Source organism: Xenopus tropicalis, chromosome 1, assembly GCF_000004195.4.
Source record: "Xenopus tropicalis strain Nigerian chromosome 1, UCB_Xtro_10.0, whole genome shotgun sequence".
Classification (NCBI taxonomy): Eukaryota; Metazoa; Chordata; class Amphibia; order Anura; family Pipidae; genus Xenopus; species Xenopus tropicalis.
The window spans coordinates 100,828,675-100,840,823 of NC_030677.2; the positions used below are offsets into that span (position 1 = coordinate 100,828,675).

General features: G+C 40.2%; 2 protein-coding genes across 2 annotated transcripts; one reads left to right on the top strand and one right to left on the bottom strand.

Annotated features, from left to right (window-relative positions):
* The first annotated feature begins 992 nt into the window (after window positions 1-992).
* On the top strand, window positions 993-4,941 carry cfd (complement factor D (adipsin)). The gene is made up of 5 exons (NM_203989.1): window positions 993-1,057; window positions 2,139-2,295; window positions 2,420-2,564; window positions 3,586-3,843; window positions 4,111-4,941. Exons 1-5 carry the CDS (start codon window positions 1,000-1,002, stop codon window positions 4,288-4,290), a joined length of 798 nt encoding a protein of 265 aa, NP_989320.1. The 5' UTR covers window positions 993-999; the 3' UTR covers window positions 4,291-4,941.
* Window positions 4,942-6,708: 1,767 nt separating this feature from the next.
* prtn3 (proteinase 3) lies at window positions 6,709-12,149 on the bottom strand. The gene is made up of 5 exons (NM_001006846.1): window positions 12,089-12,149; window positions 11,783-11,936; window positions 11,348-11,489; window positions 9,477-9,710; window positions 6,709-7,800 (listed from the first exon to the last, which is right to left on the bottom strand). Exons 1-5 carry the CDS (start codon window positions 12,144-12,146, stop codon window positions 7,651-7,653), a joined length of 738 nt encoding a protein of 245 aa, NP_001006847.1. The 5' UTR covers window positions 12,147-12,149; the 3' UTR covers window positions 6,709-7,650.

The window sequence follows — 12,149 nt, forward strand, 5'->3', positions numbered from 1 at the left end:
CCTATCCCTGTATAGGAAACAGGCATGACTACACAAACGTCTGCCATTTGGGGGGTGAGTGTCTGGCTCAACATTTTTAGGAACCTGCCTGAGAACCCATGTCTTTTTGCTCTGCCAAGCATACAAGCACTTAATTTACAGATAAGACTATAATACTTTAACAGTGAGCTCATTGTTTCACTCAATAGCCCTGTGTTAAGGTGGCCATACTGGCTGGCAAATTGTTTTGCGAAACTTCAGTGAAAATCTGCGTGCGTCAAAAAAAGTTGCGGTCATGTCAAAATGGGCGGTCACGTCAAAAATAGATAGATTATCTGTCTAATTATCTATCATTTATATAATGCCAACACATGTTTGCTACAATTTACATACTGTAGATTCTACATTCACAGTCCCTGTCCCAGTGTGTCTTGCAATCTAGAGTTCCGACTGCATTCACACATAGGGTGATTTTTATTAGGAGCCAATTAGCTTGACTGTATATTTTTAAAATGTGGAAAGAAACCAGACAGGGGGTAAACCCCTTGCAGATAGTGACCAAGCTGAAATCACCCCCATACTGTAGGCTAATGTCACATGGGTCTGATGCCAATGTAGGGGCTGATTCCCAGCCTGCATTTATCCACAGGGCAAGAATAAGCCCCATGTGGCCAAGATAGTAGTTACCAAAAAACCATGTTATGGAAGTTTCCACTAATATCAAATAAAATGAACTTGGTTTAGAAGTTAATGCAAGCCACATGTATAAACGGGTATGTTTTTTTTTACTTAAACAAAAGGTCATCAGTGATTGTTTGCTTGCTGGCTGAACTCTTCAAAATTAATCCTCCACTTCACATTCCTCTGATCTCTTTCACCCTCCTGATTGTTTTAGCTTCCTGTTTATAGTGGGGATTATGTGCAGTCAGCACAGGGAAGTTTGTTTGAATTGGGGGAGCTGCGCTGCCTTATAAATAGGAAGACAAAACAGGACGCAAGTTGTTAGACTCACTGCCAAACATGAATGTCTCCTGGGCTCTATTAGCGGTGGTCCTGGTACTAACTGTTGCCACCTATGGTAAGTAAGCACTTCTTCTGTAAAATGTTATTCATTTTATCTCAGTGTATGCATGGTTACGAGTTTTTGGCATTGCACACACACACAAAAAAGATCTTTCTATCCTTCTAAAGTAGAACTAGACAAATGTATGTTGTTTTGAAAATGGAAGCTGTAAGATGTTTTGCATGGTCAACCTGAACAAGCATTTCACATTTTTACATGATAATTTGGCCAATGGAAATCTATATATGATTCAACTTTACATTGGTAGTCTTTGTCAGTTTTAAGGTATGGCAAATAGAGCATGTTTGGGGGCTATCAGCACCAGAATACCAGTATAGGTATCAATTCTATATTTATTGCAATGCACTTATTACCTTAGTTATTGTATTTGATACTACTAGAATATCTGCAAGAAAGGTCTGCTCTTGTTAAGCAGAAAGGAAACAATGACAAGATTGCAAGGAAATAAATTGGTCTATACTAATACAGATATGGGACCTATTATCCAGAATGCTTGGGACCTGGGGGTTTTCAAATAGGGAGACTTTCCAAAATTTGGATCCCTTTGGTTCCTTTAGTCCCCTTTAATCCCTTTAGTTTTCCAAAGCATTATTTAACCTTTAAATAACCACAACAGGATTGTTTGCCTTCAATAAGGCTTTACTATATCTTAAAATCAGGTACAACGTACTGATTTATTAATAGAGAGAAAAAGAAAATAATTGGCCTTTCTTAATTCGGAACTTTCTGAATAACAGGTTTCTCAATAATGGATCCCATATCTGTATAAAAATTGCTAATAACTATTCCAGTAGTATTTTTTCCCAAATCCTAAAGTATTTTAAGCAAATATCTAGATGGAGATACATAAAAGCATGTTAAAATGAGCAAATATCTGACCTTGAATGTTTAGACTTCAGTGCTAGAATTTTGTTTATCAATGAGAGAAATATAAAATGTATCCAGGGTACATGATAGTGTCTAGTTGTGCATTTGTCATCCATTCTGGCAGTGTGTTTGTGTTATTTAGTCTTTGTGTTGCTGGCATTATTTATAGAAACGATGTTCTGAATCTGGCCTCCTTTGTCTTTCTCAGAGTGTCGGCCACGTGGACGTATTCTAGGTGGGCAGGATTCAAAGGCAGAAGTCAGGCCTTATATGGCATCTATTCAGCAGAATGGGATCCACCAATGTGGGGGGGTCCTTATTGCTGATAAATGGGTGCTGAGCGCAGCACACTGTGCCACTAACAGGTACCACTTTCTTGCATAATCCCTCCATTCCTTCACCATTTTAATTTCTACCTTTTATTCAGTTGCTACCTTCTACCTTACTACTTCTGGATTCTATTACATCACAACAATTCTCTCTTTTCAGCTCTAATTCGTCTCTGAATGTGATGCTCGGTGCTATATCTCTCTCCAAACCAGAGAAATACAAAATAGTTGTAAAGGTGCTCAGGGAGATCCCTCACCCACTATACAATTCTACAATAAAGCATCATGACCTTCTCTTGCTAGAGGTAAGAAAGTATTTCCTTTTTAAGAGTCCTAAATGTCTAAGAAACCACTTAAAGAGAATAAAAAGGTCAGCAAAGAATCAAGCTAGACATGTTGGGGTTGTATAACAGTCCAAGGACACCACAGCCCTGCAACAGTGAAGAACTGCACCTTCAAAGATGCTCACACCAGTTACCAATTTCTTTTCTGCTGATTCACAGCACAGTCTCTGTGCTGCTGTCTTTGAGTTTAGGGACTGACTTACAATATACAGCTTGTTTTTAAACACAGTTCACAATAAATATGTAAATAGTAACTCATTAATTTAATTGTTCCCTTTAAAAGTTGCTGGGAAAAGAAATCAAGATATCAGCATTTCAGTGACATATCAATTTAGGAAGCAGACCCGCTGTCATGAGGGAGGACGGGGGGTCCTGCTTGAGGAGTCTATAGTTGTTAGAATCCCACCTCCCCAGCTGCTCTCTTACCTGCTCTGATGTGAGTGTTTAAGGTAGCAGAGGACGTGAGAGGGCAGGCTGGTTGAGGTAGGGCCTGGTAAGGGCTGCTGTGTGTGCTGGGCCCCTACAAAGATTTTTTTGCAGGGGGCCCGTGTCGTCCCTTGCTACCCTCTAGCTCGTGCCAGGTAGGTAAGAGAGCTGCTGGGAAGAGGGATTTCTAACAACTATAAAGGTAGCAGACCGCACAGTCTGCAAGTTAAAGAGCATTAACAGGTGCTACAAAGATGCCATACACATTCTACAGGTTGCTCTGTGGCAGGCAGTAAGGACAGGGCAGCCCTGATGCTACCAGTGCTGTGCTCTGAATTTGTGATGTAAACAAGTGTTTCTTGAATGAACACTAATGAAAGTGATATTTTGCCCCTTAATGATCTAGCACTTGCACCTGGGACATCGTAAATTACCAATTATATGTTAACCCAATACTAAAAAACAAGTTGTCAGATTTCCTGCTTGCTCCTTGTTTCTATAGTTATTTAGAGTTTCTTATCCCACATACTACTGTTCTCTCTCTCTTTCTGCCTAGCTATCTGAAAAAGTAACACTAAGCCCAGCTGTGAACCCGCTACCCTTCCAAAACGAAAATATTGACATCTCTGCAGGGAAACGATGCCTAGTCGCAGGCTGGGGACAGATGAGACTGACTGGAAAGAAGCCAGACACTTTGCAAGAATTATGGGTACCCCTGATTAGCAGGGATGTCTGTAATCGCCGGAACTACTATGACAATGAAATCACCGCAAATATGATATGTGCAGGAGAGAGCAGGAAGGACTCATGTGAGGTGAGCAGGAATTAATCAGGGAAAGGTATCTGGTAGGGTAGGGCTGGCCAACTACTAAACCTGTCAACATTTACTAAATGACTTAGCATCTTTCTGGCAAACTGGGGCCCAAACAATATTCCTGATATGGGACTCTCCACAGAATCGAGGAGAAATGAGCTCGGAGATGGACATAGATATGGGTTTAGTTAAAGGGTTATTAGGGTAATGGGTGACTGAGATTCCTTGCCTCTATTGCTATTTTTTTAAATGTACATGTTTTTTTAGGGAGACTCCGGGGGACCTCTAGTATGTGATGGAATAGCAGTGGCTATTGTACAGGGTGGATTTCGGAAATGTGGCAATCCAACGAAACCAGGCATCTACACTCTCATTGAGCCTTACAAATCCTGGATAATGGAAAGCATGTATAATGCTACACTACAGAGTAACCCATCCCCTTTGTGAAACCATAAGGGGTAATCCTGTTGCAACAAGGTTATTCTACAATAAATGAAACACTCAGATATCTGCTTTTTAACTTTTGATGCTTCTAGTAGTTTACTCAATAAAGGTTTGGTTCTTTGGTTCTGAGAACAAAGTGTAATGAATGGCACAATAAAATCCTTTTGCAAAAAAAAAAAACTAACAGGTTCTAAAAAAGTTATACTTTTGTACTAAAGAAGTGTAATGGAATATTTAGGACTCTTACATCTCACAAAGCAGCAATTCAGTAATGTGTTATTGCTGCTCTTTGAACATTTAGAACACAGTGGTTTGATTTGTTAATATTAAGATTCTGAATCTTTTGATTAAGGACAAAAGCAGAAGGGGCTATGGGAATTGCCTTAGTGATAGGGGTGCTTTTGAGGATTTTGTTCACCACATATTGAGCTATTGAGCAACAAAACAGTCAACATTTTCCGTGTATCATTGCCCTAACAGTGACATTTAGTGAAATTTATATAGAGATGGTCTAGCAATGATACAGGAACTCCTGGGCAATTTTATAATACGGGATATAATGTACACCCTACTGTATATTAAAAGGATATTAAATGAGAACTAAAACCTCAATTGTACAACCATATCAATGGCCCCCAGACACCCCAAACCACATAACTAAGAACTGCCAGAACCTCGCCCTCGTATAGCTGAGAGAAATGAATTGAAATAGAGTTGTTGGCAGCTGCAATTTTGGCCTGCATCATGGCCAGTTGGATCTCTATGACTGGCAAACAGCAGCAAAATCATGATCATGATTCTGGGCCAGTGTGTATGACCCTGGTTTTAAATAATGCAGTTCATTTAATGGCATTCCAGCTCATGTCATGGTGATATATTTTTAAAAAGTGGAATTTAGTTCTCACCTTAAAAGTACAGATAATTTTAAAAACCATAGGCCCTGGGCTTTTATATTGGTCATGGAGCTCTGAAATTACTTTTATTATAATCATATTTTGAAGTTGGGGGAATATATTATTTTGTATAATAGACAAGTTTCAATTAGTTAAAGTGACATTAAGCAGCTATTTATTACATTATATTTTACTACTTATTTGTGACTCTTGTGTTACGTGGTAAGGAAATCTATCAAAACTGTAATGGTTGTATAAAAATTTGGACATAACAACACTTACTGCACGTCAATTACAGGATGTTCATAGTGTTCAATACACATTTACAAATATTCCTAAAATCCTATCCTTATTCACTTCCAGACTGAGCCAATTTTTCCTCTCAGCTAAGACTTTGGAGAGGGGCCATCCTCACACCTTCGGAACCAGTTTATTACCAAATGGATACTATTACTAAAGGGAGCAAATACATGCATACAACAGTAGCACTCCTTACACCAGGGTAAAAAATGTTCATAAGGGGTGCCAAATAAGGGTTAAGATTGGCTATTTGGTAGCTCCTATTTGGACTGGCAGGAGGCTCTGTTTGGCAGTACAACTGTTTTTTATGCAACCAAAACTTGCCTCCAAGTCATGAATTCAAAAATAAGTACCCACTTTGAGGCCACTGGGAGCAACATCCAGGGGTGTGGTGAGCAACATGTTGTTTACGCACCACTGGTTGGGGATCACTGCCTTAGGGCTGTGACAGACGGGGAGATTAGTCGCCAGCGACAAATCTTCCTTGTCGCGGGCAACTAATCTCCCCTGAAATGCCATCCCACCGGCTAGAATGTAAATCGCCGGTGGGATGGCATATGCAGCGCAGCGACTTGCCAAAATCGCCAAAGTCGCCTTGAGAGGAAACTTCGGTGATTTCGGCGCCACATATGCCATCCCACCGGCGATTTACATTCTAGCCGTTGGGATGGCATATCGGGGAGATTAGTTGTACGCGACAAGGGAGATTTGTCGTGCGGCAACTAATCTCCCTATCTGCCACGGCCCTTACACTATAAAGGATTTAAAGCATGTTAATCTACAACTCCTATCATAGTCCAACACAAACACATGCCTCTGTAGGGGGCTTTTACTGTTGAAGGGATTCTGGGAGTCAGTGCCTGTGTGATGTTGAAGGCACTTAAGTCAAGTGCCCCCCCACACCTGCCCACTCATCTCAGTACATACCAAATCTGAGGCTGGCCAAAACTAGAGAAGGTCAGTCTCGCCCCACAGTTGCACCATAGAACATACCTCTTCTTCCCATAGTTCCAGCCCTGTTTGCAGTTGTAGTTTACCATGATTGATACTGACTGTAAATACCTCAAAAGCTGATCATTTTCCTCTAAATATTGCATGGTGTAAATAATCCTGGGTATTATTTGGAATCATTTTTGGCACTTTGGCCTAATATACAAAAAGACGTGTTGGTGTATAGAGTGTAAAACCATGAATATTTTTGTAATAAAAGACACAAGGAAAACTAATATATAGAATGGTATAGTTTATTAACTTGCAATCATATACAGTATACACTGTGAGCACATTTGACAGTAACAAAAGTTTCATTTGTTAGAATCTGATTTCTTAATATAAGTCATGCTCATTAGGCATGCCATTTATGGTGGCCGTGGTGCACTATGGCTGCTAAATACAAGAGTGGCAAAGAGCACTGTACTGGCAGGAAAAGGTTTCCTAAAGACTGCAATGCCAAAATACCTGGGTATTGTAGTTTAAAATATCTGAAGGGTTAGCTTTTGCTTATGACTGTTCTTTCCAAATCTTGGTTATAGCTCACAACAGGGATCTCCAACTTTTTTTAAGTTGTGACCCACACTCACATTTAAAAGGTTTGCTGAGCCACACAAGCATGAAAAGAATTCTTTGGGGATGCACTGTGATTGGGTATTTGGTAGACAAATGTGGACTGCTAGCCTGCAGGAGGTTCTGCTTGATGTAAAACGGTGTCTATGGGCTTCCAAAACTTGCCTCCATGCCAGAAATTTAAAAATATGCACCTACTTTGAGGCCACTGGGAGCAAAATCAAAGGGGATGGTGATCAACATGTTGCCCACGAGCCCCTGGTTGGGGATCACTAGCTTACCCTGAGCATAATCCCATGCAGAACACATAAAATACAGGTTAAGCTGAGATATCACACATGGGTAATAGCCTAATACATGGAGCATAACGTAGATCAGCTATTGTGACTGGAGGTATGGAAACAGAAGGTATGGGAGCACAATGATAAGAAGCTTTCCAAGCATCCTCCATTAGCTGAGCATGAAGCAATTCTAAACCTGGGACATTAACCTTTTCTTATTTCTGCAGTTAAGTAATCTGATTAGTAAACTAGAAAGAGTGTAAGTTGGGTCAGGGGAGAAGGATATGCATAAGTGTGAGTGGGCTGGGGAAAAGGATATGCATAATTCAGCTGTTAATTGCATCGTCAATGAACCTCCGGAAAAGAGAAACCCTTGAGAAGAAATCAGGAGTCACGCCATTCCCACAACTGCGGATAATAAAGGAAGTGATTCCCTGGATCACACCATTACACACAAGAGGGCCACCAGAGTCACCCTGAAAGAAAGAATGATGGTTAGTATGTCATTGTTCCTGCACAGATAATAATAACATTTTTATTGCACTTTTCTCTATTGGAGTGCTCCTTATTGTATTAAAAAAAAGCCTCTCAGACTGTGGATGGCAGAGATTTCCATATTGTGGGTGCTGCTTGATAGAAAGCATACAATTCAAACAGTTTTTTCTGACTCTAAAGAATAGAAGGAAAGAGTGGGTATAGGAGGAATTAAGAATTTTTCCAGATAAACAGGGGTGTGATTATTTAGAGATTTAGAAGCAAAAAAGCTGATTTTAAAGTGAATCCATTATTTAGCTGGAAGGCAGTGTAGGGCACCTAGAATTGATATCATGTGGCACTGGTGGTATTAATGGGTCAGTAGCCTGACCTTTATATTTTGTACCAACTGTAATTGGTGCAGTTCTTTTTCAGGATGACCATAATATTTTAAGATATTGTACATTTTTCTTATCAGCAGTTCCCAACATTGATTCTATAATGGCATTTGAAGACAAACCTCACATGTGAAAAAAAGATTCACAGTTTGCCCATGTACCTTAGCAACCAAAATATGCTTGCTCCACCCTTACCCCCGATGTGAAAGGTATGCTGACAGGCAGGTTTGATGAGTGAGGGAGTTAACAACTTGGGTGAGGAGGGGCCTAGGCAGCCCCAGTGGGCACAGGGCACTCCAGCCTGACACTGAGTTTTTGTAGCCTGTACCAACCAGGCAGATAAGTCCATGGGAAAAATGTAAGGAGCCTGTTACTGGCATCAACCTTTTCAGTTTTGTTTTCATAACTACATATTTCACTAATGAAACAGAACATAAACCATGGGTATCTCAATCATAGCAGGGGGAGGTTGAGATGTACTGACAAGTGTGTACCAGGCACTAACTGAAGACCAACTGGAGATGCTAGCTTTCCATTAAAAACAAAAGGTATATTGCTTGTCTTCTTGTTCTATCAGAATTGGACATATTTGTCTGTTACAGTTGCCCAGTACTGGCACATTGATATATTACTAGTGCTCCCGTACTCTAGTGCTCCCTCACTCTCTTACAAAACCCATATAATCTCATCACTGACAATACTGAATTTCATTTAAATGTTTGCAATACAGCTTTGAAATGAAAATGAGTGTCTGCTTAACTCTGAATGAAATAGGATAGCAGATTTAAGCTGGCCATACACGTGGCGATCTGACGATGTTTCGTGCGACCATCGGTCGCACGAAACATCGTCAGATCCGCCACACACCATTCAGGGCTGAATCGGCAGGTAATGAGGTAGAAACAATAGGATTTCTACCTCCTTCTACCGATTCAGCGCTGAAGGGAGATTTTGGTCAGGCGCCTTCTATGGCGCCCGATCAAAATTTTCAAACTGGTCCGATCGGCGAGTTGGCCGATATCAGCAGCTTCCTGCGATATCGGTCGACTCGCCGACATACCATACACACACCGAATATTATTGGTGCGTGTATGGCCACCTTAAGGTAGAAACCCTAGTGAGATAAGGACTTAATTTCTTTGGCCTTCAAAGTGATTGCCCATTTGGTAAATCATTGAAGGCAGATATACTTAGTAACTCTTAAAAAGTTTCCAAATATAAAATAAAGTTCCTTCCTCTTTAGTGTCCTCTACCCCTCCCATTAGAAATCTCAGACTTACAAAGCAGATGCCAGCCTGTTGCATGAAGACCCCTGTGCAGATGTTATTGGGGCGGCACAAGTTTTGTCTAGTTACAGTGACATTAAGTTCCTGAAGACGGTCAGGTATTTGTCCTTCTGTGGAAAGTCGGCCCCACCCAGCAGTCACACACTGAGTCCCTGCAGGGACATCCTCATTGGCACTAGGCAGAGACACCACCTGTACTTTTCCATTTAGACTCACTGGTCGATCGAGCTGCCAATGTAAGAACCAGAAAATAATGTCATCAGATTTGTACCACACATATAGTCTGGTTATAGCCTGGAGACAGTGATAATATTCCTGTAGTGAAGGTCAAACACAGCAGTAACTGGAAACATATCTGGTAAATCAGCACGCTTTATAAGACAATACAGTTATATCTCCATGTCTGTACATACTGAAATCTGAACTGCTTAAGTGGTTGGGTAGATGACTGTACATCTAATAACTTCAGATTAAATTGTAATCTCTAAGGGGCAGTGACCTCCTTCTTCTTGTCTCTCTGACTCTACTTTGTATTTATTTGTATCTATTATTGTAATGACCCCTGTTTGTTTTATTAATTCATTGTTCTGCTGTACAGCACTGCATACATAAGTAGCACTATATAGAATACATACATACCTTATATTAACTCTGTGTAATGGTTTGCAAGAATCCAGGGACATCTGAGAAATGGATTTAAATATTTTTTTACCTAGAATGACTATTTCTCCTTGGCCCCAGCATAAAATATATATTTCAAATTATGAAGCTCTCCTCATTTATAAAAAGTTATATAAGTATATTTGTGCATAATTCATAATATAGTCATTGTAACTTCTTTATTCTTATTCAAAATCAGCCTTAAATTTATATGGTACATTGCACAGCATAAGCATTGTCTAAAGCAGTGGTTCTCAACCTTCCTAATGCCACGACCCTTTAAAACAGTTCCTGATGTTGTGGTGACCCCCAAGCATAAAATTATTCCTAAGACTATCTGAAATATGTGTTTTCTGATGGTCTTAGGCGACCCCTTTGAAAGGGTTGTTCGACCACAAATGGGGTCGCGACCCACAGTTTGAGAACCGCTGGTCTAAAGCTTGAGGTGGGCAATAGCAGGATGATCATATCATATGAATCTAGGACCAAATTATCAGAATACACTGAAAGGCATACAAGCGGGTCAAGCACCACTGATCAACATCTGGCTGATTTTTGGCCATATATCGGTTGGGTGGGCCTGTAGGAGGGGCCCATACATGATAAGCTTCCAAATCGGTCTATAGGGTCCGAATTGGCATTTTAAATTTGCCTGTGTATGGCCACCTTAACCCACTGCCCCTGCACCTACTTTTTAATGTAAAAAAGGTGCAAGGCACAGCCATAGAGGTGCAAGGGAGCCCTGGCAGTGACCAGCTCATTATAAACATCCTCCTGAGGGTCATAAATGTATATACCAAATACATGTGTTTAAAATTATGTTCCAGACAGGGCAGATTTATCAAAACATGAGATTAGAGTTCACCACAGAAAAAATTACCTATATATATCCCATATGAATAAAAAGAAAGTGGGTGAATTTTTCCTTGGTGAGCTCTTACATTTTGATAAATCTGCCCCTAAATGCAGGTTTTGGTTGTGTGCAATTATGCTGGAATTTTGGAGCTTAAATGCAGCATGGCAGACTGCAATGATTTGTCTCTGTTAGTAACTGAGCCACCATGTGTGTTTTTGTTTATCAGTAAAAAAAAAACAGGAAAAAGTTTTTGGGAAACACAAGAGCTTAAAGCAAACGGACTATGAAAATATTCATAAAACTTTTGTGAAATAATTTTTTGTATGTACAGAACAGAAATAATTCTTACTTTTAGTATGACAATGTCGTTTTGCAAAGTCAGAGGATTGAAGCCATTTTCAAAGACTTGGTTAACCCTAAACCTTTGCTTGGTTGCCTCATTAGCTCGAAGGGAGTGAGCCCCCAACACCACTGTCACCAAGTTGGATGCACTAAAAAAAGAGAAAGGATGTTTGTGAAACAGATAAAAGTGAGTGTAAAAAGGGATACAAAGACAAACAATCTGATTAGGCACTATGCAACAGGAGGGCAGCAAGTTTACATAGGCATTTAGCAGCATACAAGAAAGCTAAAATTTTATATTTTTTTAAACACTGCCCAACAAATTAATTTTCCAGCATACAATATACCGTACACATTACATTTTGAAGATACAATTCACACCGGTTGTAGCTTGAAGCATTCAATCAGTCTCTTATTACCATATATGAGATCAGTTACTTACGTATTCTCCATACAATGAGCAGCAGTCATGAGAAACTGTGGGGCAATCAGGGACCCCCCACAAAAATGCCGGCCTCTCAACTGCAATGAAGCTATGTATGGATGAGAGTTTGGGGTTGCCTCTCTGCCACCCACAATCTGAGTATGCATGGAACCTGGGAGAGAGACCATGTTACCCATGTTATAAACGTAGACACACACACTCATACACTTACACATACAGTAACTCATAAACTCACATAATCGCTACCCACTCTGGCTGACATCCAATGATTCACACAATCACCAGCATAAAAACACAGCTTACCACCATTTACTTGGCTTGCCCACAAAATTGACAATGTAACAAGCAGGTGATGCTCCATTTT